Source organism: Colletotrichum costaricense, assembly GCF_030867565.1.
Source record: "Colletotrichum costaricense strain IMI 309622 chromosome Unknown Scaffold_1.1, whole genome shotgun sequence".
Classification (NCBI taxonomy): Eukaryota; Fungi; Ascomycota; class Sordariomycetes; order Glomerellales; family Glomerellaceae; genus Colletotrichum; species Colletotrichum costaricense.
The window spans coordinates 4,429,978-4,455,108 of record NW_026848230.1 but is presented as its reverse complement, the minus strand read 5'-3'; the positions used below and the strand labels follow the sequence as shown (position 1 = coordinate 4,455,108).

Here is a 25,131-nt window from a genome sequence, read left to right as displayed (position 1 = left end):
TCGGCGGTTTGTCCGTGCAAACTGATTGGACCTTTTACCATTCTCTTTTTCCGACGACGTCCATTCCATCCATGTCTTCTTTACGTACCTGACTGCGTACAACCTGTCGTCCTTCAGTCTGTTCGATATTACTTCATCTATCTCGCTGGATCAAATCTCGGGATAACAGTAACTATCCTACGGTCAAGTCTATCATCAACTTTCTTCCTTCTAGCACGCGGTGCCTATCTCACTGCATAGTACTCCACCCCTTTAGCGAGCTTGCGTCGTGAACCTTCCGGGTTCAGCTCAGTTGGGACGGTGGCTCGACCCTGCATTGTGTCCCAGTGTTCATCAAGAACTGCGTAAACGACTCTCTGCAGTGCTTCGGCCAGCTTGAACTTCCAAGTAAAACGCCCCGGGATTTTGTTGCGCAACTGGACAAAAAACTCTGCCCTTCTTACCCGAACCAGAGGCGGCTCCGTTCCTGTTCCTCCTTTGTTATTACAAAGAGACAGATCGTCCTTCCCCCTTCTCTCTTTCTGGCCACTCCATACTCTTACTTTACTTTCCCATTTCACTCCCGATCGTCTAACCTAAAAGTCGATGCCGTAGCTCTCTTGCAGCCTCATCATCCGACCACCCTACCATCGCATCGCGGCAGGACCCCTGGACTAGCGGCTGCTGCGTCATTCTCTCTTCGGCCCCGACCTAACCTCATCTTCCCTTCCACTCCCAGGCCCCCCCCCCCCCTTCTCTCGAGAGACCCAGACTCCAAGGTTTCTCCTAGCTTGTTCCTTGCCCTAAGGGGAACCCTGTCTCCCGCTCCTCGCCTACCCTTCCCTTCCAGTCAACCTCCCCCTTCTACCTACTACCTCTTTGCAACTCGCCCGCAAATCATCTTTGCACTTTCTGTGGCGACTCCAAGACTAGTCTCTTTCCCAGCTGGTCGGGAGCTAAAGCAGATCTAACGGCTTCTCTTACGCCATGACTTTGGTTTAGACTCCTAACAACGCAAACTTGTCTTAACCCACTCCCTCCCTCTCAAGAACTTCCATCTGAGGCACTGTCTTCTGATCTCTATCTTGCCAACGAACCTTGGTCTCAACACAAACGAACACTCCATCAAATTACAAAAACAACACCAGTGTCTATCTGACACTGCAACGAAAGAACTCGACTTTCCTATCCCGGCTTTTACTAGAAAGCAATACCCGACGAGCATCTATCTACGATGGCGGCGTCCAATATCCTCATTTACCTGCTCCGGCACGATCTTCGCATTGCGGATAATCCTATTCTTCACCATCTCGTAACCGCGTCTGACCACGGATTCACACATGTTCTCCCTGTCTACGTATTCCCAGCACACCAGATCGAGATTTCCGGCCTCTTACGCGAAGGAAGCAAGTCCCCTTACCCAGAAGCTCGCAGCGAGATTGGCAAGTTCTGGCGGTGTGGACCTCATCGAACAAAGTTCATTGCTCAGTCTGTTTGGAATGTCAAGGAATCCCTCGAAGGCGTAGGAAGTGGTCTGGCTTTACGCGCAGGCAGGTTCGGTGATGTCGTTGGCGACCTTCTTCAAGGATTCGCAGACAAACGCCAAAAGGTTGGAGCGGTCTGGATGGTCGAGGAAGAAGCTATTGAAGAGAAGAAGGATGAGAAGGCAGTGGCCAAAGCCTGCGAGAAGCACGGTGTTGAATTCAAAACCTGGCTGGACGAGAAATACTTTATTGACGAGTAAGTGTATTCCGCTTGACAAGAAATTACGATCCTAACGATTCTCTCTTCAACAGCCGCGACCTCGGCTTCAAAACCCCCAGCGACCTCGCAGACGTTTTCACAGCCTTCAGAAAGACCCAAGAGCCGCTCCGCGAGAAACCGAGACCCACGCTGGCTCGCCCTGCAAAGGGTTCCCTTCCACCTTTTCCTGAGCACTCCGCTATCCCTCCCCAGCAAGCACCGTTCCAGATCCCATCCACCTACGATGCCCTGGAGTCTGGTCTTCTTACGCCCTTGAAGTGTCCCTTCGATCAAGAGCCAAAGTTTCCAGAGAAGGCGACTTCAGTTCATCCGTTCAGCGGTGGCGAGGATGTCGGAATTGAGCGTTTGGATCACCTTGTCAAGTCAGGCGCCATGTCTAGCTACAAGGACACTCGTAACGGCCTGCTCGGAGTCGACTTCAGCACCAAACTTTCAGCTTACCTATCACTGGGATGCTTGACGGGACGCCAGATCCATGAGGCTCTGGTCAAGTTTGAAGACGGACAGGATGCCAAGTTCAAAGATACGCCCGGTTACGGGAAGGGGGAAAATGACGGAACCAAGGCTGTGCGATTCGAACTTCTATGGCGTGACTACATGCGTCTTTGCACGAAGAAGTTTCGAGGACAGCTTTTCCGCGTCACTGGCTTCAAGGCCGACAAGACACCTAAGTGGAAGTCTGCGGACCCTAAGCACGTGGTTTCGGACGACAACCTCGGTGCTTCGCCGGACGAGATCCAAAAGACCCTGAACAGGTTCCTTGAGGGAAACACCGGCATGGGGTTGATTGATGCTTCGCAACGCGAGCTGTACCACACTGGCTACACATCCAACAGAGCTCGTCAAAACGTGGCTTCCTTCTTAACCAAGCATCTCGGTATCGACTGGCGGTACGGAGCCGAATGGTACGAGTATCTTCTTGTCGACTACGACGTTAGCTCGAACTGGTCCAACTGGCAGTATGTTGCTGGCGTCGGCAATGACCCTCGTGGTGACAACAGGATCTTCAATCCTGTTAAGCAAGCTTTCGACTATGACAAAGACGGAGAGTACGTCAAGGCTTGGGTTGTTGAAACTCGAAAGGTTGGAAAGCTGGAGAATGTGTTCCAACTCTGGACTACACCGGCAGATGAGCTCGAATGTCTCGGTTTGAATAAGAATGTCATGGTCACAGACCCCATTAAGAAGATTGATTTCTCGGTGGAAGGGAAACCAAAGACTGGCAGGAGGCAGTATAACAATCGCCGAAGGGGTCGAGGCAATTCCCATCAGAGTAACGGGTCTAACGGTGGGCCATCACGAGGACCTCCACCAGGATCAGGAAGCTCTAACGGAGGCTACGGTCACTCGAATGGTGCTTCAGACCAAGGTTCGACAAGCCACTCTTCATCTAGGTCGCCACCCAATGGCCCCCAGGGATACCGTACCAACAGAGGAAATGGCGGGTTCCGTGGCGATTCCCGCGGTGGTTATCGTGGCGGACGGGGTGGCCGAGGTGGAGGTGACGGCAGCAGCGGCGGAAATGGAGGAGGTTACCGAGGGGGTCGTGGATCGTTTGGAGGTGGCAGGGGAGGAGGTTTCAACACCTACCACATTGCCAACATGTACCCCTTGGCAAACAATCAGCCGCGGCCACAGTGGACAACAGCGGCGTCTTTACAACAGTCGTAGGTCCTCTGTAGGTGCAGGAGGAGGGTTCGCGGCAGAGATGGGGAGCGGTATTGGCAACTTGACCCTCATCGCTGCCGATCGTTGCCCATCATTGCCCGTCGCCGCTCACCATTGCCTAGAAACAGACACTGACCTTATATTCACCAACATGCTAGTATCTCTGGCAGGTGTGTTACGGTTATGAAATAACAACCGACCACGTTGATACACGCTGGGTGTGGAGCACGAACGACGCAGAGATGGTGCATGCTTTGGTATAGCGCGGTGCGGGGTGCAATACGTCTTGGTAGCGGTGTTTCCAGAGAACTTTATGGCATTCTTCAATGACGGATGAGACCGGAGTGTTGTAGTAGAGTGTGAAGCAGTTTGATTGCGCAGTGGAAAGCCTTACCAACACTCGCAATGGCGGACCTTTACAGGTAGTGTATAGTACGCACGTACGAATCGTGCATAGCGCTTTCTTACTTATGTATAAACTAGTATGTTGAACCACTACATTCCAGTGCAATCTCGCGGGTTGGGGTTGTCACCTAATTAACAAACGCACTACGTGCACTTACTACTTGTAAGGTGATTAAGGCTTGTTGGATTCCAAGATTTATACCTGGCCAAGTGTTACTACGTTTGATCACAATACGGAAGTTGACGCGGCCTTGTCTATTTGAGGTCAACTCGACTAATTCCCTGGAAGATCAGGGCCAAAAGAATCCGACCATATATCAAGTACCTACGTGATGTCCTCAGTGAACGGGACACTGCGTAGGCGAATCAAAGCCTCGCGACGTTGATCTTTGTGAAAGTGTCAGGTGGTGGGTGATAGAGGACGTTGGAATGATGGGTCTGGTACGTTGAACTGATTTTGAGGTATCACGAGTTTTGTCTATTTTGCTTCTTTTCTTGAGTTCCACATCTATCGATACATATTACTTTTCAGTAACTTCCGGCTCCCCCCTTTGACTCGCCTCAGCTTCAAGGCCAGAAGCAACTGAGATGGCATGTATCCCTTTTGCAACGCCACTGAATGCACGTTGACATCCTTTTACCCCCTTTTCATATCCTCCTCCTCTTCAAACAGCAAACTCTACATTTGACAAAACCTTCCCTTCCCCCCCCAGCTTAGAACCTCCCACCAAGAGGCTGCACCTCAATCCCCTTGGGCACCACAAAAAGCCCCTTGGCCTCAACGACAGTAGCCCCATCCGGATCCTCCATCCGCCCAATAATCCACAACTTTCGATCCGTCTTATCCTCCTCGTCGGGTCTCTCCTTCTGCCACTCCGGCAGCGCCTTACCCACGCGAACGATATACAGCATCCCGGGCGTCACAGGCACCTTGAAGTCCATTGCCAGCTTGGCCGTGACGGCCGTGTTGGCCGTGAAATTGAGCGCCGCGAGCCGACCCATGGCCTCGTCCATGATGGTAGACAACATCCCGCCGTGGACGACGGACGGCCACCCGGACGTCCCCTGTCCGAACATGATGGCGAGGATGAGTTCGCCCGTGTACTTGTGCCGAAACACAATGTTGACCAGGCCCAGGCCGTTGGGGTTATTCAGTGCCGGGCCAGCGCAGAGGTGGTGCGCCGTTCGCTCGGGGGAGAAGTCGCGGTAGGGTTCCCAGTTTTCCCAGTCCGAGGTCGGGAGCTGGGGGATCGGGTTCCCCGCGGCGCCGGGGTCGGTGTTGGGCGGCATGCGGGGGACGAGGGACTGGAGGATGGGGTAGTCTTCGATGGCTTGGAAGGTGGCGTGGGCGCGGAAGAGGGGGATCTGGTGCTCGTCTGCCTCGACGGGCGGGTAGAGGAAGGGGGCCGTGAAGCGGATGGTTGCGATTTGGTCGTCGGTGAGCTTGTAGCCTAGGGCGAAGAAGAAGAGGGCCCAGAGGGCGCGGCGGAGGAGGATCGAGCGGCGGGAAGGGCCGGCGGCGGAGGGGACTGCTCCGACGGCAGGTGAGCCAGGAGGGCCGCCGGGCATGCCTCCTACTCCTCCCGGTAGTGTTGACGGTGGTGTCGTCGAGAGGAGGGCTGTGATTTGTGCCGGGGTGAGGTGGGACAGGTTCGAGAGGGCGGCGTTGGCGGCGGCTTGCTGTTGTTGGGTTTGGAGAGGGGATTGCGCGATGGGAGGCGGCGGCGGCGGGCGCTGGGCTTGGAGGCGGGAGGAGGGCGTGGATGTGAAGGGTCGGAGGAAGGGTCGCGGCGCGATGCGGTGCGCGGGGACGATGTCCCGGAGGAGACGGCGGGCGGGCGCTCTGGGTATCATTTTGAGAGGCTTATCTGTCGAAGTTCTACGAAAGGCGCATGTGGTTTGATGTAGTGGAAGTGAGCTCTTCGAGCGACCGGCTCAATTGGGTTGGAAACGTGCTGGCTCTTGTCCCCCTGGATGGGTCGAGGTGGGTGAAGAGGGAAACTTGGCGATTTGAGCAGTTGTCGATGGAGGCTCTATTTTTGGTGGAGACCTAGCTATCTTCGTTTGGGTCCCTGGTTTCTCGGTAAGTCTTCACAGCGACCCGGTGAGCCAGCCGAAGTTCGGTGAAGGAGCTTGGGCCAGATGTCCCCACTACAGGCCACGCACGGATCCTCGCTTACATAGCTCCCTGGAGGCTCGAGCAATCTGGATGGACCACGGAGCTTGACGTGATGTCACTGCTACGACGCTTCGATCGGACGGATCGATCTCTGTGGGGAACACGAAACAATTGCATCTCATCGTGGACCTAGTATCGAAGAAAGCGGCGTGGAAACGCGCCTTTTGCATCCTGGGTCACGTCTATGTCATACTGCTACCACTCCTATGGACGCTATGCTGTCTATTCGTAATGCCTTTATCAACGCCATCAAAAGGGCCTGAGTGGGTAGAGGGAAAGAGGAGAAGGAGAGGAGAAACCAAACAAAAGGCCAAACAGATCTAAGACGAGAATGCAAACCCCCCAAAGTCCAGTTCTGGGTGCGGAATCAATTCTAAGCGCTCATGAGTGTGCTCCAAGCAACCCAGATGCGACGCGACTTGGGCACCGTAGCTCGCCCACTCCCGTCCGCTGCAGCGCCGCCGTTGCGCATAAGAACCCGGCCAATTTCCATATAGCTCTCCACGGCGACGACCATGGGGCCGCGCGCTTCCGAGGGAATCCACTTCATGGAGTCCCTCGCCTCCCCGTAGTGGTCAAAGGCCTTTGCGAGGATGCGACGGCGCACATTGCCGGCGCCTTCGCTGTTGGGGTTCGCGAGAACATCCTTGGGCGTCAGGCCCTCCTCCTTGAGCCAGGATGTGGGTAAATAGACGCGGCCAATCTTGGCATCTACTGCAATGTCGCGCGCAATGTTGACGAATTGCAGCGCAAGGCCCATCTGGCGCGCTGTGTTGCGGAGGTAGGCTTGCATGTAATCGGGCAGATTGTGCTGGCAGTGACGGAAGACCAGCTCGAGACACGCCTGTCCGACGGTGCTGGCAACGCGGGCAGCGTAGAGCTCGAGATCCTCGGGATCCGTGATCGGGAAGGTGTCCTTGCTGAAGGAGAGATCCATCTCGAAGCCCTTGAGGAGCTCGGCGAGGGGTTCGCGGGGTATGAGCGATGAGGGGAGGAGGTCCAGAGCCGACAGAGCTGATTCTGGAAAGTTTTCGGCAGCGTACTTTGCGGCGAGCGGCGCCGAAGTCGCGTCGGGGTCCTTGTAGAGCAGGCTTAGATGGCGGTCGAGTTTGGAGATCCAGGATGCGGCCTCGTCAGGGGTCTCGGCATCGTCGACAAGATCGTCGGCTAGACGGCAGTAGGAGTAGCTGCGGAGAGGAGCAGCTGGTCAGCGATATAGGGTTACATTTAGGTTTGGGGCGCTGGAACTCTACTTACAGCAGCGTCAGGTCGATCCGTAGGCGGCCTGGGAAGACGGAGCTGGCGAGATGGAAGCTACGACTCTTTCTGGCCAGTCTGGTGACCGCCTGGCGGATGCCCAAGATGCGCTCCATGTCGTACTGAGATGAGGGGAAAACACGAGCTCGAAGCAATGACATGGACAGGGCGTCGGCTGGCTTGTCGAACTTGTCTGAGAATGCATCGCAGACCGCGACGGCCTTGTCAAAGGCTGCCACGCCAAAGACAATGAGCATGTTGGTGACAAGGAAGAAGGTCGCTTCTTCGATTTCGAGGCTGCCGAAAAGCTTTAGTTCAAGCTTTGTGCCACTCTCAATGGCCCAGGTGCCGCGGCCCAAGGCCATCTCATCGACGACCCATAGATAGATGGTGGGCAGTAGGATGGGTAGAGCGGTGCAAGCCAATGGCAGAGCCAAAATGAATTGCGCCGTGATAGTCCAGGTGAGAAGCGCAAAGGAGCACGCCCAAACCAAAATCAGGCCCAGGTAGGTGCCTTCACCCTCCTTGGCGATCAGCCATGCGCCCAAGACGACGCTGCTGAAGAGGGCTAGCTGGCCGAGAGGCTTCGCCGTTTTTATCCATTGCGGGAGCGTGGCGGGGGAGTTCAGGTACTGAGCATGAAGCACAGGCTTGTTGAGGATGATGTAGAGCTGAGCGGTGATGTACGTTTGTATGACGAAGAAGAATAGCTCCTCGATTGGGATGTCATAGAGGGTCGGTCCCAACACTGCGTTTGGGGGATATGTCCAGATGCCGGTTCTGATCAGATACGAATCCCAGGGAATCGTGGCGGTAAAAGCGATTGTGACGATGAAGAGAGTCCTCACGACATCGAGGCGCGTAAACAGAGGGTATGAGATGAAAGTGAGTAATCCCGCCAAAGGGATGGTGTACTTGACGTGCCTAGCAAGTGATGAGCAAAATGTTGCTGAAGAAGAGCTCAACGGTGGGATCACTTACACCAGCGCATAGTCGTAACCCATCTTGAGAGGGCTGCAGTTTCTGGAAGCCGTGAAAGAATCACGAGAATGAGCAGATTCTCATAGGGTATTGAAAAATTAAGGACACGGGCTCGGCGACGGTGAGGGTTGATAAGAATTGAGGCTTGTCTTGGGGCGGCTCCTGCCAGCGGCGCTCGCCCTGTCTAGAGTCCGTCCGACTCCGAAGCAGGCCAGATTGCAAGCTGTTCCTGCGGCTAGGTTGCACAAAAGAAAAGACGGCACCTTGGGGCGTGTGTGAGAAACAAAAGGTGAGGTGGGATTAGATCGGGCGGGTGTCAGCGCAATTATGACGGAGAGGTTAGCGTCAAGTAAGTAGGTAGGTAAGCGTGGTAGGCAAGTAAGGTGAAGAGAAGGTGAGGTGAGACCCCACGTCGGCGTTGCAGCGTTACAACTTGCACCCGAACCTGCCCTGCTGTTTACTTTATCGCGTCCCTTTTTGTTGTTCTGTTGAAGACGGACTATTCACCGTTGCTGGCTGGACTTTGTATCCGTAATTCCAAGAGAATAACGGAAGCCGGTCGGCTAGTTCCCGGTGGGAGGAATGGTGAATTGTCCCGAGTGGAGTAGGATAGAAATCCGGGTTAGTCGTTGTCTTGCGGGCACGTTGCTCCGGCTGGTGTTTCCAGGCGCTGTTTTCTTGCTCGGGGCTCGGACTTTTCTGAAGTTCAGAGATTCCAGACGAAGGCAACGAAGATGCTAAGGGTGCGGCCGGACTGTGGTGCAATGTGGTGTAAGATGGACGTGGTGGCGCTTGCGAGGATCCTGTAGACAGAGCTTCTTTCCAGATCCGGTAAGACAATGCGCTGAACCAGGTGGGGGAGGAGCTAGGGATGGAGCTTGAAGTGGGATGAGATTGTTGAGGATCCAACGTGCAGCTACAACTCCCTTTGGCGTCTTGGTCTCAGTGTAAGCTACACAGTCTGACTCTAACAGTAATTAATTCGGAATGGAAGCTCCAACTTTCAAGGTGGCTGGTCCGGGCCGGCGTGGTTAGTTGGCCGAGTCCGAAGGGAATTTGGAAAGTCTATGACGACCATATGCGCGTCCCAACATGGGATTTTGCATACAACCAGCCCACTTTCAGGTTCTGATCGGACCAGGGGTTAATGGACGGATAGTAAGCGGGCGCGGATCTAGTGGATTTTTAGCCAGGTGGGAGAGGAGACACTAAATGCTTTCCTGACAATACTGCCTAAGAGATGTATCCGTAGAAAGAGATGCGGCCATGTGTCAAACGTGCTGAGAATGGGTGAGTAAGACAAGGCGGGATGGATGCTAGGTGCCGTTTTGCCTTTCAGACGAGAACAATTTCACAGAGCCTGTTGGAGGCTGAATTTTGGAACACATGAATTGTTTGGGGGCCGGACAGATGAATGAGATCCAAGGTGATTCATCACCAACGTCTGATTGATGAAAAATGCCCACTTCGACTTATACTTCACGGCAAATGGCAAGTTGGAAGACTAAAATGCTACAAATGTCCGAGTCCGCGAGCTTGGCTCTATACTCTGCTCCATCTAAAGCAGTAGCCGATGAAGCGGGATAACAACGATCGCGATCTGCGAATACGATATCAAATGTCTCAACAACCGTTTTGTTTGGTTGTACCTGTAGCTAAAGCACCGTATCAGCCTGTCACCCTGTTTGTGCATGAGCTCTCTCATGCGGCACGCCCCTTGCTTTCGCACGCCTTATGCTACCCCAAGCCAGTGGCAGCTCACCTCAGCAAGGAACACAAAGATTGGGGTGAAGTTTGTGCGCCATCCCGCCCGTCCTGTCTCTTCAACGTTCGTAAGCCAGGAGCTTCCTCCGAAGTCGAGGTGTCATCACTCTCTCAATTCTCAACCCCGAACCGGCCGGTGCGGAGCTCATCCTCGTGCGATTTCATTCCCACCCCCTGCACCTGCCGCTCCGTTGCTTTTGTGGATCCCATGGCATGCGAGGGACAATTGGCAGCCGCCGTCTCTCTTCACATGCTTACTGGAATGGTAGGATAATTAGTCTAGTATGAATGTTAATCAACTTCCCTTGCGTCAATCTTCCATTTGCTGTTCACGCTCTCTCATTGTCTTGTGAGCTGGTGATAATCTCCTGGGGGCACTTGATAATCCCAGCTATACAACCTCACGACAATCTCACAAGCATTACTTATCGCCTTACATCCAGTGCAGCCATCCATCTCATCTCACATATCTAGTAGAGAACCCGTCATATAATATAGCAATGCCTCAACTCGGGGAAAAGCCCAAGAAGGCAATCATCGTCGGCGCAGGCGCCGGCGGCGTAGCCCTCGCCGCCCGCCTCGCAAAGGCAGGCTTCTCTGTCACCGTCCTTGAAAAGAACTCCTTCACCGGCGGCCGCTGCTCCCTCATGCACCACGAAGGCCACCGCTTCGACCAAGGTCCGTCCCTCTTCCTCCTCCCCCAGCTTTTCCACGAGACCTTCCGGGACCTGGACACCACCATGGCCGACGCCGGCGTCGACCTGCTGCGCTGCGAGACGAACTACAACATTTGGTTCCACGACGGCGAACTCTTCAAGCACTCGTCCGACCTCGCCGCCATGAAGACGCAGATCGAGCGCTGGGAGGGCAAAGACGGCTTCGAGCGGTATCTCAAGTGGCTCCGCGAGGCCCACACGCACTACGAGATCTCTGTCAAGGACGTGCTGCACCGGAATTTCGGCAAGTTTCTGGATCTCGCGAGGCCCGGGTTCGTCAGGCACGTCGTGAACCTGCACCCGCTGGAGAGCATCTGGAGCCGCGCGAGCAGGTATTTCTGGACCGAGAGGCTGCGGAGGGTGTTTACCTTCGCCGTCATGTACATGGGTATGTCGCCCTTCGACGCGCCCGCGACGTATTCTCTGCTCCAGTACACCGAGTTCGCCGAGGGCATCTGGTACCCCCGCGGCGGCTTCCACCAGGTCGTGGCGGCGCTGGTGCGCATCGGCGAGCGGCTGGGCGTCGACTACCGCCTCAACACGCCCGTATCCCGCGTCCTGACAGACGGCCAGAAGGCGACGGGCGTGGAGCTCGAGTCCGGCGAGTCCCTTACGGCAGACGTCGTCATCATCAACGCCGACCTCGTCTACGCCTACGGCAACCTCCTCCCCAAGACCCCGACCATCACCGACTACACAAAGTCTCTCCGCAAAAGGGAGGCCAGCTGCAGCTCCATATCATTTTACTGGTGCATGGACCGCAAGATCCCCGAGCTGTCCGTCCACAACATCTTCCTCGCCGAGGAGTACCAGGAGTCCTTTGACGCCATCTTCAAGCGCCACTCCCTCCCTAACCAGCCCAGCTTCTACGTCAACGTGCCTAGCAGGATCGACCCCTCCGCGGCGCCCGAGGGAAAGGACACTGTCATCGTCCTCGTGCCCGTCGGCCACCTCCAGGAGTCAAAGGGCGACGGGCCGGGGCTGACGTCCGACCCGAAGCACTGGGACGACATCGTCGCTCGCGCCCGCGCCGCCGTCGTGGAGATTGTGAGCGCAAGGACGGGCTGCGCGCCCCTGACTGATTCCATTACACATGAGATTGTCAACACACCCTTGACGTGGGAAGAGAAGTTCAACCTCGACAAGGGTGCTATCTTGGGTTTGACGCATGGCATCTTCAACGTTCTTGCTTTCCGCCCGCGTACGCGCGCAGAGGGTTTGGAAAACGCATACTTCGTCGGCGCAAGCACTCACCCTGGTACCGGCGTGCCTATTGTCATGGCTGGCGCCAAGATCACGGCTGAGCAGATTCTCGATGATCGGGGATTGGAAGTACCCTGGGCCCGGGGCTTCGACGGTATTTTGAAGCCCCAGAGCCTGTCACCAGGGAACAAGAAGCTGGATAACGTACGGTACGGATTCCACTTCGGATCCGAGGAAGTTGCTGTCTTGTCTGTCGGACTGGTTTTGGCGTTGATTTACTTTATCTTCTGGCCTACCGTACAACCATGGGTTTGCTAAGTTTGTCATGTAAGCTATGAAAGGAATGATTTATACTCAGGAGCATGTTTTTGGTCAAAATAGACACCTCACTTCAAAAACTCAATAGTATATTTCTAGTCTGGTAGAGCCACGGTCGCTCGAGTAATGCCCCTCAATGACGTTTATTCGCAAGTCCAGTCGCACGGGTGGCACTTCGAAACCATCCAGTCGTTGTAGCTGATGAGAAGATCCTTGATTCCCTGGGCTAAAGTCGGCGGAATATGGCCAATGCGTGTCTCAAGGCTCATGGGAGCCTTGAGATCGTGATCTTTGGCTGGGTTAAATGGTAGGAGACAGCATACTATCGCCCTTAGATAACGAATTCAAAGATGACGAACATGGAGGCTGGTGGTTTCATCTACCTAATTGGCCGAGTGGATAAGAAGGACGCATCGCACGGCTGGCTGAAATGAGAGGCCACTCGAGGAACCGCGTTTATAGCCTATCTTGTGTGTGTGTGTGGGCAGCGGAATTCCCGCGGCTGCGAAAGTCCTTGTAAGCCCTGGTTATGAGGCAGCGACGATGCTCAGAAATATTCTTTTTAGTAAGGTAGCACTCGCCTTCCTCTATCACAGCCCGCAAGGTAGTCTTTTCGGAATATGCCCAGGACGATACTCAGAGCTAAGTCGTATTGTCCCCCTTCACACCGGCCCCATTGAGAATTATTTGACTGCCTGCGCTGATATCAAAACCACGTCAGGGCGAGCTCAAACCGAACAGCCGAAGGCACGAGCGAAGGCACAAGCGACGGCAGTCCTTGGCATTCTCCTCGAAAGGTCCCTGGTGTTTTGAGCCTATTTTAGATCTGCCATGCCTTTTAAAACCACGGGCCGCCCTGGATCCTACCCGTTTCTACTATAGGCTTTGCACTTCCACGCCTGGGCTCCTGGTGCCATCAGGACTGGCGCCAGTGCCAAGGTAATCAGCTTTGAGCTACGACGAACACAATCAATGGAAGAAAGCAGCATTCAAAGACTTGGAGGAGCATTGAAACTCTCTGGGAGTGCCATTATGCAGCAGGAGATCTTCACCAACATCGCTTACGACCCCGAGATGACGGACCGTGGGACGGCGTGAAAATGGATAGATGAGTGCGCCCGCCCAAGAAGTCACTTAGGTGCCAAGTGGGCTGGCTTAGCAGGCTGGTCCTTCCGTGCGCCGGAGAGGATTCTTAAATATATGGATGCGTTCTCGCCTTTTTGCAAGATTGGATCTCTCGACAGTCTGCCGGAAGAGAAGGTGATTGCCTCAGCGGCATCATCCATACAAGGTGCCCCTGAGTCCTATACCCCACGATCCTAGAGAAAAAAGCTGGATTATACACAGAAAGGAGAAGCCCAACAATCGACCAGTTGCGCGAGACCGCCGTCGGATCAACCAGTCACGTAGCCCTAGCGGTCTTCGTGAATGGCGTACTTGAACAGCTCATGTAGCCGAGGCCACTTGGTGCGTAAGATCGCAGTATCGGGGTAAGTGACAAGTTGTCGCGTAGCGACTCATTCTTATAAAAGCAACCAAATGAATTGTTAGAGGATCAAGAATCCAAATATGCCCAAACATGGTCCACGAGCATGCAAGTGTCAGAGAAACGAAAGACTGATTGATTCTGTCTAGAGGCATGTTCTCGACACCGGTGGTAGCCAAGGCCAGCTCTGACTATTCCATAGCTTGCTTGCCGCTCCGCTCTACACCCTTCGTGGCACTACGCGGCACTTCGGGCAGTATATAAAGGCTCGGACACACGTGGAATACCAAAGTGAGTCTACAACCATTGTCGTATTGGTATGATATCCCGCGAGTTCTTTCACGTCAACGTCAGACCCAGGGTCTCATCAACAAGCTGCCACTCTGCCGCGAAGCAACAGGGTGTCCACCTTTATGACTATCACCGTGACCATATCCAAGGCAGGCTTACTCGGCCCCTTGGATCTTCTCAGTCAGACCGCAGTATGCCTGTCTATATGCGTTTGAGGTTGTCCCAAAGTCCGTACCATGCAGGTGGCTGGCGGCGGAACTGCGACCTTGAGTCGACAGCTGCAGGTACATATAGAAAGACTGAGAGGCACCAAGAGGATCTTGCTCATAGCTATATCCAAACACATCATCCTAGTCCTCTTGTTGTAATGTGAGGTTTCGACTTATGCCGAGATCCCAGAATTACTCACGGCTGGCGGACATACTCTCTCCGATGATAATAACCCGGCTATATTAGCGAGTCTCGATGACTTTCTGGCGTCATCGTCCCTCACGCATTGGGGAAAGGGGATACTTTCTTGCGCCGTCGATCTTTGTGTTGAGGGCCATGGACGTCCCAAGTGACCTAATAAGCAACTCTTCTCAGGCGACAAGGTCTGAAGCTCTGCATTCATACCAAAGCTCACCAGCATTGACCCAACGTCGTGTTCAATGAAAGCCATATCGGCGTCTTCTCGTTCTCCCCCAAGGGTCCAGTAACATGGCGACGAGTATTGGCAAGCATTGAAAACCGGAGCACGCCGAGGCGGCAGTCTATGCTCCGCAGTTGCTGAGCATAAGGGGAGTAGGAGGAATGACATGCATGCCACAGATGGACGCGTCTGAGGAACTAGATAACACCAATATGCGAGGTGACTGCCCATGTCGACGCGGTGCCACGCAAGGCGAGTTGTACACTTTCACCTCCAGCACCGTCGCATCACCATAGGATCTCAGCGGATCTCCAACACCTCCCTACGTGGTACGGAAACTACACTGTGACTTGATAGAAGTTTCATTGATCGTTATGGAAACCAGCTAAATGGCGTTTCCCTCTTCTTGCTACAACGCATAGAAGAGCCTCTCGCGACCCGCAGCATTCAGCCGCACTCTCGCATCTTTGCTCCATGTTTCTCTTCCTAATACGAAAGTTGCTCTCTCTCATCTCTGACCGCCCCTCGCCTGTGCCGCCGCATCGCGATTGATAGCCTCTTCCCCAAGGACCTTACTCGCAGCCATGAACCTATTTTCAAACCTCCGTCAGCAAAACGAAACTCATCGCCTCCAAAAGCACCCAGAACTCAATCCGAGCCATGCGCGATGCCTGTCCTGGCATCATATACGTACGGTAATGCTGCGACGGTGAGACAGAAGCAGTGAAACCGGAAAACATATGTGACGAAGGCGGAGGGAAGAGAACAACTCACATGCCGCCATGCCACGCCCCCAAACCCCGCATACTCTCAGCCTGCACGCTCGTCATACGAACCAGGTTCTCCGTATCGGAAAGATTAGCAGACAGCTGCGCCAGCTGCGAATGAAGATGTGTCTGCGATATCGAGTCCAGTCAGCACGAAGAAATTCCATCCCGGAACCAATGTCCTCTCGGCCAAGCATCTCTTCGCCTTTCGCGAGCCCCTCTTCCTCTGCCCTTCGCGCCATCACATCTCACAGAGATAGAAACAAGCCCCATAAGGCAGGAGAACTCACCAGCTGCCGCGTCTTCATCGCGTTGCCGGAGCTAGACGCCATGGACGGCCTCGCCGTCTGACCCATGCTGATATTCCGTGACGCCATCTTTCTTTCGGCTTGTGTTTTGGCTGCTCGTCCTAGAAAACATGGGGTCAGCCAACAGTCCTTGAACTGCCCTCCTCACCAAACCGAGACCCCCGTTCCCGCCCATTCTCATTGCCACGGGAAAAGGTGAAGGGAAAGAACTCAAACTCAAAGTCCGCGATCGTCTCTCTCATGCAGACTTCCTCATCACGAATATCAATTGCAAAATACCACTCACCTTTTGCACCACGCGTCGTCAAATCCGAAACAAACAACCAGCAGAGCCTCAACCCCAACCCAGAAACCCCGTCAGGCAGGTACCTTAACGAATAAGGTAGCCACCAAGAAAAAAAACAAAGGAGCGATAGTAGTAATCAACTCCTCTTCAGACGATTTCATGCAACCCCACTGCTTATTTCTCCCTTATGCTCTCTTTCGTCCAAACACTTGTCTTGTCTCGCGGCGGGAAGTTGGCTGTGGTGGTGATGGGTGGCGGGGAAGGATATCTTAACAGACAGCCGTTAATTCATGCCTCCTTCATAGTTCAAACATACACACGTCCCAAATGCTTGATTTTGTTTGGGGGGACGGGATGTCGTCGGACGACGGAGGTGGGGTCGGAAAGCAGGACCCTCCAAGTAGGCAGAAAGTAAACAAAAACCTCGACTTCTGATTCGCGGGTCTCTTCGTCATTGTCGCAGGCAGGTGCCAAATGCCAGCTGCCAGATGAGAATATGGTCCGTGCTCCAGCGCGCTGGCTTTTCCCATCACAGCGTCCCCAGCAGCAGCGCGATAAGATAAGGCAGGAGACAGACAATCTTGAATCAACACCCACGAATTGGAGACCTCACGCTCATTGAAGTGCACCCGCAAGGGCGAACACGGGAGGACAAAAAAAAAGTCTCGGGGTGGCTGTTCGCTTTCATGCATCTCTTCGCCAGGGCAGAACTTTTGACTTTTTTTTTCCATGTTCCGGATCTTCGGCACCGCACATCCCTCGAGGGGGAGAAAAAACGCCCCCTTTGAGGTGCCCGGGAAAGAACCCCTCCATACCGAACATTCAAGCGTCGCTCCCTCGGTGAGCGGTGAGGGAGGGGGGACCTCCTGCCCGCCGTGGAAACAATCACATCATACCTATTACGAGGTAAAACTACCTGACGTGTATCATATCATACCATCAGATCATGTCGCGTGCAACCCTCCACCACAGAGGCACGCGTCACGTGTCAGCAACGCACTCTTTCTTTCCACGCTCCTTTGGTCTCCTTCTCCTCCCCCCCCTCGGCTTCGGGGACGCGGTGCCAGATGGTGGCTTTCGGCTGGCGCGTTCTGTCCCTACCAGTGCCCCTTCCCGGCCTTCCCCTCAGGTCAGCGACGACGGTCTTAGTTCTGAATCAACCAACATGCCAGCGTCTCATCAGTCGCGCCTGAACCTCAAGCCCGCCACAAGCCTCGGCCGGGGGCGACAGAACTCCTGGACGTAGATCTCCTCAACTTACTGCTTACTGCTTACTGCTTTGCTTACCTTATACTCAATCCACCTCGTCTGAAAATGTTCAAGGGCCAAAGTATAATGCACGCACCCCTGGTGGAGAATCTTTCTAGACATCACGTTTGTTTTCACGATGCCAAGTTTCGCACCTGTCTGGCTTCCATTGCGTTCAATTGAACTTCCCTAAAGGGGCTGCCTACTTGCCCGCCCCCTAAACTTTTACATCCATACACACACCTGACCCCTTTCCTCCTCATCCCCATGGGTTGCGCCCGTCATCGCCCTTCTCTCATCATCGGGAAACTAAAAATTATGGAAAGCCAAAATCCCTTATCAAGAGAGGCTTCAGTCTGAGCATGTCCCCCAATCGTTGTTTGCTGCCATGCAATGATATCGCCCATCTTTGTATTGCCGGTTCAAAAACCACCTCCGGCTCCTCCCCCTGTCTATGCTCGTTACTTGTAATCCCCTCGACGTACCTAGCCTTGGCTGTGCCTTGGCTGCAAAAAGAAATATTTTCCGTAAAGGACAGACACAAAAGAAAAGGAAATTGCCTGAGAAGGGGCGTTTCGTTTTATACACATCCAACTTCTCGCTTTCGCCCAAGATGACTCGAGGATGGTCAGATCTCACGTCCCATCTTTTTGTCTTTGATCCGGGCCTTGGTGCGAGTTACAAGTCCGAAGCCATCGGGTTGCCGGGACGTCATCTGCTATCCAACCTCCAATGCTGGTCTCCCTTTGGTCAACGAGAACATCGATGTCGTCCACGCCAATGCCTGCTGCTATTACCAGAAGTCGAAGGGAATTGGCCCCCATCGTCACAATGCCGTATGTACTGGACTTGCGTCCGATTGATGAGAAATGAGAAAAGTCGTCGAATTAACTATGTGTTGTGCCGCGAATGAAAGACCGATTCCTGTCTAATCGTTTCGTGTCGTCATCGTGTTGCCGCGCATCGATATGTGAGGAACTCCGGCGGAGTGACCTCTTGAGACCAACGGAATGCGATAGCAAGCCTGGGTCTATGAGTATGTAGAAGGATAGAGACGTAGTCGTCGAGTTCGTTTCGGATCGCAATCGGGCCAAGTAAGCTGATGTCGTTCCATATCGCTGGCCGTGACATCGTCAATGCCGTAGAGCGATCAAAGCAGCCTCGTGAGTGATGTTTACCGGACTCCTATAGCCGGTCTCGGCCCGAGACTGCTTTGGCTGCTGTGGGCTGAAGGCTCGGTGTCATTCTGTGATTCACCACTGCCCGCGCTGGCGCTCGCACTACCAGTCAGACTTCTCATGTTCTTCTGTTTAGGTGGAGGAACAAGACCGCTCACCCCGATATGTTGCTCAACCTGCTGTGGCGCGACTGCGTTACCATGGCCGGGAGGGTATCGGGGCACCGGCTGACGCATACCGTCAGGAGGAGACGGACGACCGTTCATCGGAGGGCCGTGATATCCATTGGGCGGCGACGGTCGGCCGCTGCCGCCCCGGATCGACGGACTGTAGGGGTTTCCGGGAGACTGGCTAGCTCGTCGCGGAAAGGCTCCGTTCATGCCCATGGCCATGGGGCCTCCGCCCATTTGCATCTCGTCCAGACGTGAGGCCGTCAGCGAGTTTGCTCTCGAGCCTGCCTGCATCGTACCTCTGTCAACGGCACCGTATCGATTCGATGAGTAGGAAAAGAGGGGGTCGTCTAGGATGTTCTCATTCGCAGCAGGGATACTAGCAATCTGGCTGGAACGATTGCGTCCAAAATTGGGGCGGAATCGGGATGATCTGGCGGGCGGTGCTCCTCCGGCATCATAAATCTCGTTCTTGTGGTACTGAGCACGGGTGGGCGGTGCTGCAGCTGCCGCCTTCCGGTTCTTCCGTGACGTAACGCTCATCATGTCAAAGTTATCGGGGTCGATCATCGGGGCCGGTGGTCCAGAGTTGGGGTCGAAGTAGTCGTCGTCGTCATCCTCCTCGTCGAAAACCTGAGCGCTGTTGCGCATGGGGTGCGGGCCTCGCCTTGGGGGAGGACCTCTCGATCTCATTCGCATCTCCCTCTCTCTCAGTGCCAGCTCTCTCTGACGCAACTCCATCTCACGCTCGCGAATAGCCAACTCGGAACCCTCAGGGCCATGACTGTAACCAGGTTCTCCACCTTCCGGAATATCATCATACATCATGAGATGTGAGAACTCCTCCAAATCGTTTCCCTCCATGGACCCGCGTCTCGAAGCAGCCCTAGATCCCGGAGGAGGCGGGCCACGAGGGAAGCCGTTGGGAGGGCCCCCGTTCATGGGGGGCCGACGCATACCGGGCGGTGGTCCTGGGCCCAGGTTTGAGGAGTTGCGTGGGCGCGGTCCCCGGTTTGGTGGCATACCATTGCCATTCATCATGGGTCGGGCACCATTTGCTGATGACATCCTCGGGAGAGGTGACTGAGATGTGGGTGAGCCGGGAGGTGCCATTGTTACATCAATAGGCTTTGGCGGTTTCTGGCGGTTGACAATATTAAGGTTATGCAGAATAGCGTAAAGCGACTCGATGCGAGGAACAGGGACGTGAGCCTCTTTGGCCAATTTTATCGGTGAGCCCAGATACGTCTCAACTTCCATCGGTCGCTTTGCGATGTAGTCCTGCCACATGATGCTCTCGGGGTTCGTGGGCTTCGTCATTTCGTCAATGGTCTTTTGTTTGAAGTCGGGAGATAACTTGCAGCCGTGTGCGTCTGCCAAAGCAAGCAGCTCGTCGATTACGCCTGTCACCATATCCTTCACACCAACCTTCTCAAGCAATTGGGCGTGGCTTGCTGTCTCGAAGATGACGCTGGCGGGGTGGAAAGCAATAGGTCTGTCGTCAGGTCAGCAAGGCTACCGAACGGAATCTATTCATATCCAGGCTTACCCAATGACCCGCTCATACTGCTGCTGACGGATGTTCTGGGAAACTTTGCAGTCGACCTGGGCCGTGTTCAACGTCATCGCCAATGCCTCGGCCATATCGCTCTGGATTGCGCCGGGAATGTTATCATTTTTGCAGGAGGGTCCAACCCAGACTTCTGTTGAGCCCTTGTGTTCGAATTCACTCTGGCCCAGTTGGGAGAGTTCGGCATTGGAAACTAGCGAAAGCACAACGTTGGTGGGGAATCGTTCCTCAATAGCGGCCTCGACACCGAGAGTATGCGTCGTGTTAACGAGGATGCACGTGTGTTGAGGGGTGACGACGGCGTCAATGACGGCGGCGAGGTCGTAAACGTCGGGGAGAGCCTTGATGCAAAGGATCACATAATCAAATGGGCCACCGCCGTGTGCGGCTTCTTCGGGAACGCGTACAACTGCGGGTTCAGACTGTCAGCAATCTTTACATTCCTCTGCCGACCATGGTGCATTGGGAACTTACCGTGTCGCGGTTTAAATCTTTCGTTGCCAAATATGGGAGACCTGCAAATGTTTGATTAGACGCGCGCCCGCAGGTCGCAGGAGAGAATAGGCGACGTACTTGAAGGAAATGCCGTATTGCGCAACGTGATCGAATCCCGACTTCCACACCAGTGTAACGTCGCAAGCATTCGTCGCTTGTAATCTCCATGATAGAAAGGCAGAAACTGGATTCCCTCCCACTACACAGGTTTTCATTAGCTCGCTGTCGTCGGCCATGCTGAATTGCGGTCGACACGATGCAAGAGCACCGGTCCCTGTATTGACGAGTACTGTGTATATTAAGAAGGAAAAAAAAGAGAGGGGAAGAAAAACGAGTGTGGTCTGCGATGGGAAAGGTGTAGTATGGAGGAGAAAAGCCGGGCTGACGGATAGAGATAAAGGAACACAAAATTCCGATCCACACCGTCGCACTGATGCAAGAAGAAGCAATTACTGGAGCGAGCGGGCGGGAAGACTGGAAGCCAGGAAAGAAATGGGACGCACCTGAGAGGATCTTGAGCCGGGGCGTCATGGGTGCCATGATGGGCCCAATTGTGGATTAGCTGGTGGGCTGGGCCAAGTGGTCGCCTGTTGTACCCTCTGTACACCTCTTTTTCGCGACAACGCAGACGGCTTTTTGGGCCTTGTACAACGACGGCGAATGGAACAGCAACCAGCGTGTGGCTTCGTTCAATCGTCGATTGGAGTCGAACTAGGTGTAGCGACCTGTGTATCGCACAAACGGAAGTGGTGGATTGTTCCTATCCTGATTCCCGTGTTCCAAAACCCCCTACTAGGCGTAGACGACGGCAGGTCGGCAGGTGGGCGCGTCTGTGGGTGCGTCGGGCGTCAGACCCATTCGACGCTGGCAAGTGTATCGGGGCGTGGATTTGGAGCGACGTGGAAATGAAGCGATTCGGCGACGGGTCGTCAGTCTCTCTTGGTTCTGGTAGCCTAGTGGCGCAGGATCGAAAACCAAGGCTTCTCTCGATGCAGCAGAATTAACGAACGTGTCGCCTGTAGTGGCTAGTCGAAGTCGGGGGCGGCTGGTCGAGCTGAAGTGGGCTAACTGAATGGGCCCTTGGAAACGGCGAGACGATGCAACAACAAGAACAGCTGGCTTGGAGCACGGTCAAGAGGATGATGCGAGGTCGATTGATACTTGTCGACAGTTTGCGGCAAAGGTGAATGTGTGGGTGTGAATGTGCAAGCAACTTTCTGTCTATGTAACGAATGGATTGGCTGCCCCGAGGTGGTGTCGTGTTTCGAAGACTGGCCGGTCTTGGTTCTTTGGGGAGGACAGCGAACGGACGGGGGGGCGTGATCGTCGAAAGGAGATGACGAGATTTAGGATTACAAGAAAGAAAAGGAGACGGGATAGGTAGGATTGAGCTCTGTCTGTCGTTCTTTTCGTAGGACAAACACGGTCTCTCGCTCGGTGCGAAAAAACAACGAGGATATGGAGGGAAGAGGTAAGGTAGAGAGGGTAGAGAGGTTTAGAGAATTGGGACGGGATGATAGAAGGAGGGTGAGTGAGCCAGAGGTGGTGGAGAGAGCGGCAATGGCTGGAAGAGGCGTCTAAAAGTAAAGTAGGAGAGGCAGGTACCAAGGGACACGCGAGGTACCTCGGGCTGTGCGGGAGGTGTGTAAGAAGCGTGGTGTGTTTCGGGCAAAGACACCTCTGCGGATGCCAGCCAGGGAAGTCACGACTAGGTAAAAGGGAGGTAGGGGTGGGTTGTAGGGAGGTACGGTGACAGAGTTGGGATGATGGGATGAGGAGAGAGCCACGCGGTGCCAGCAGGAGCAGAGGGAAAGGAAGAAAAAAAAAAGTCTCCAGTGTGGCCGTGCCGTGCGTACGACGTATCTTAGGTACGGAAGTACGTGGGTGAATTTGGGGAGGAGATGGAGGATGAGGTGGGCGGCGTCTGCGGAAGGCAGGAGAAGGACGGAAGGGACAGGGGGGTTCAGGGAGGACGGGCGTGGACCGTGGATGTAGGCGCCGGCGATGAGAGGATTGTGTCTTAATTACCTTACGGTAGGTACCTTAGGCACAGATGCTTGACAAACTACCTTACCAAAGTACTTTGCTTCTAATTGACTGGCGTCCAATTCGGTAAACGTAGACAAATTCACTGAGACAGATCCATACACACAGCTAGCTATCTTAGCAAAAAGAAGGAGAGAGAAACAGACTGAACGAGAGAAAAAGCGCAGGACAAACTCTAGGAAGAGGGCACGGAGAGTGAGATGGCGACAAAAAATATTGACATTTCTGGGCGTGTGTCTCAGAGCGGATTGAGAAGAGAAATAGGACAGGCCGGGATGGGCGAGTTCCTCACTCTACCGGTCCAGTCTCCAAGCAGTCACTTCACAGACAGACTCCCGGTCAGGCACCAGTTCACCGTTCTAAACGTGGACGGATGGGAGAAACTGGAGACGGGGAGAACGGATGGAATGGGATGGGATGGCAATCGGATCGAAAGTGGGTTGCGATTGGGATGGACTGGACTGGACTAAACTGACTGGGACCTGGCGCATATTGGATTGGGGCAGCATAGTAGGCACTTCTCTCTCTCAAATCCCAATGCCTGTCATCTCTGCTGCCATGGACTGACAAGTACGCCGTAGTCTGCCTCCATCTCTTGCTGCCATGGCGGCATTGTCACAGATCTGATCATGAGTTTCCCGTACCTAGTCCCAGGCTTGTGCTGTGCGTCTATCGACAAATGCATAGCTCGAAGAAAGTTCGAGGGAAACGCGAAGGAGAAAGAATTGCCGATGGTTTCCCGTATGTTTGATTTTCCCTTGCCAACGTTTACTCTCTTGGAGTAAGACCAATGAAGATGTAGGTACTTTGGGTAGATGCCTCACCTCTCCTCCTAGCGGTACAGATACTGCGTACGCTGTACAGCATCCCACCAAAAGTCGGTACCCATCCGATAGTTGAATACGTACCGACCCGGGCAGATAGTACATGCCTACCCTACCTATGTAGGTGCACTGAGGTGGCCCCGTTTGGTCCTTTTCTCCTGCCCGGGAACTCGGGAGGCATTTTGTGTCCCCATAGGTTGGACAGTCCACCTCCTTGCAGCTTTCGTAGAGAGGCCCCTTCCCTGTACCAAAATCTCCGATTACAGAGTGTCCTAGACTCCTAGGTACTACTGCGTGGTAGGCACTTGGGTTAGGTCTTTGCAGATACCCAGGCATCAAGGAACCCATAACCCCGGGCGAACATCCACACATTGTAGCGATTTCCCAACGAACATCTCATAGCGCTATCTACTCCTTGGCGGTCCAAGTACCCATGAGTAACGACACCGCCGGCGAGTGCGCGCGGGATCTTCCACTACTAGCTTGGGGGCCTACGTGGTTGTGAGTTGTTGACTGGATCGGGCATGTCTCCCCCCCTGTTTGGTCACTCTTGTATCCGTAGTCAGACTAGGCTGGATTGGATCAGAAGCAACAAGAAAATAAAGGGCTTATGAAATTTGCACCGGGCGATAAGGAATGGTTCAACCCCATCCAAATCCGACGGGCCGAATGTCACCAACTGGATCAGTAAGTGAGGCCCGAGGGGGAAGGAAAGCAGATTGAGAAGAATGTGTGCCCGAGAGAAGGCAGAGCCATCAATTGGGACTCAATGGCTCATTTAAAGCAATTGAGATTCAAGCCAGTATTCGAGGGGGACATGAATACGAAAAAGATACTCCTCCGTATGGTCTGCGTACTTTCGTACTTGTAGTCCCTGCTGTCAAGCCTGGCAGGGCAAGCTAAAGGAGCTAATCTGACAAGCCACAAGGCGTCTTTGGTTGCTGGATTCCATTTTCTGTGATGCAATGCAGAAGCAAGGCCTTGCAGCGCAAGAGCCGGGCAAACAGGGCGGACGAGCCGGAAGTTGGGATGGCCATGAAGAAAGAAAAGAAATGTCCAAGCACAACGCTGCTGTACTGCGTAAGGTAGCCTGTATCTGTACGCTCCAGCTTGGTAAGGGTACGGCAGACAACGGCAGCCCTCAGACTACTGCAGCTAAGTCAGTAGGAAAATGCAACAAGGCACCCCATTCCAACTCGTTAGCAAACGAGGGAACGGACACTGGGGATCTGTAAGCAACGAGATACTGTAGACCAGCAGCGTTAAACATCCTACCTCTGCTGTCCACCAGGGGATGGATGTTAGCTCGGTGCCCGAGCGTTGGTAGTAGGGCCCGCCTGGCAGATGTTGGACTCCATCCCGCCGGTCTTCCTCTGCCACCTCTGTACTGTGTATGCGTTGTTGTGCATGTCGTGGCGTGGCTTCCGCAACTCTTCTGACTATCCTGCAAGTCGCAGGCCGGACGTCCGAGCCAGAACAACGCAACGCCTAACCACTGCAAAAACGGGGTTCGCCGTATTTGCTATCCGTATAGAGTTGAGAAGGGGATGGCATCCACCCGCCCTGTTCGCAGTACGGTAGTCTGTCTTTCCCCGGC

At 54.2% G+C, this 25,131-nt stretch overlaps 7 protein-coding genes across 7 annotated transcripts; 2 read left to right on the top strand and 5 right to left on the bottom strand.

The window, feature by feature from the left end:
• Positions 1-1,213: 1,213 nt before the first annotated feature.
• On the top strand, positions 1,214-3,414 carry CCOS01_01504 (DASH family cryptochrome; the record flags this gene model as incomplete). The annotated part of the gene is made up of 2 exons (XM_060449698.1): positions 1,214-1,719; positions 1,776-3,414. 2 exons carry the CDS (start codon positions 1,214-1,216, stop codon positions 3,412-3,414), a joined length of 2,145 nt encoding a protein of 714 aa, XP_060321136.1.
• Positions 3,415-4,530: 1,116 nt separating this feature from the next.
• CCOS01_01503 (thioesterase) lies at positions 4,531-5,670 on the bottom strand (the record flags this gene model as incomplete). The annotated part of the gene is made up of 1 exon (XM_060449697.1): positions 4,531-5,670. The coding sequence occupies one exon, from the start codon at positions 5,668-5,670 to the stop codon at positions 4,531-4,533; it is 1,140 nt and encodes a 379-aa protein (XP_060321135.1).
• Positions 5,671-6,368: 698 nt separating this feature from the next.
• CCOS01_01502 (squalene/phytoene synthase) lies at positions 6,369-8,256 on the bottom strand (the record flags this gene model as incomplete). Its single annotated transcript, XM_060449696.1, has 3 exons — positions 6,369-7,182; positions 7,253-8,176; positions 8,234-8,256. The coding sequence occupies 3 exons, from the start codon at positions 8,254-8,256 to the stop codon at positions 6,369-6,371; spliced, it is 1,761 nt and encodes a 586-aa protein (XP_060321134.1).
• Positions 8,257-10,497: 2,241 nt separating this feature from the next.
• CCOS01_01501 (phytoene desaturase) lies at positions 10,498-12,234 on the top strand (the record flags this gene model as incomplete). Its single annotated transcript, XM_060449695.1, has 1 exon — positions 10,498-12,234. One exon carries the CDS (start codon positions 10,498-10,500, stop codon positions 12,232-12,234), a length of 1,737 nt encoding a protein of 578 aa, XP_060321133.1.
• Positions 12,235-15,150: 2,916 nt separating this feature from the next.
• On the bottom strand, positions 15,151-15,786 carry CCOS01_01500 (uncharacterized protein; the record flags this gene model as incomplete). The annotated part of the gene is made up of 3 exons (XM_060449694.1): positions 15,151-15,232; positions 15,417-15,538; positions 15,700-15,786. 3 exons carry the CDS (start codon positions 15,784-15,786, stop codon positions 15,151-15,153), a joined length of 291 nt encoding a protein of 96 aa, XP_060321132.1.
• A 2,639-nt stretch (positions 15,787-18,425) lies between these two features.
• On the bottom strand, positions 18,426-21,204 carry CCOS01_01499 (uncharacterized protein; the record flags this gene model as incomplete). The annotated part of the gene is made up of 5 exons (XM_060449693.1): positions 18,426-20,094; positions 20,149-20,578; positions 20,644-20,684; positions 20,743-20,863; positions 21,168-21,204. 5 exons carry the CDS (start codon positions 21,202-21,204, stop codon positions 18,426-18,428), a joined length of 2,298 nt encoding a protein of 765 aa, XP_060321131.1.
• A 3,471-nt stretch (positions 21,205-24,675) lies between these two features.
• CCOS01_01498 (uncharacterized protein) lies at positions 24,676-25,053 on the bottom strand (the record flags this gene model as incomplete). The annotated part of the gene is made up of 1 exon (XM_060449692.1): positions 24,676-25,053. A coding segment is annotated over one exon (378 nt), but the record flags the coding sequence as incomplete, so codon positions are not given.
• Positions 25,054-25,131: the final 78 nt, after the last annotated feature.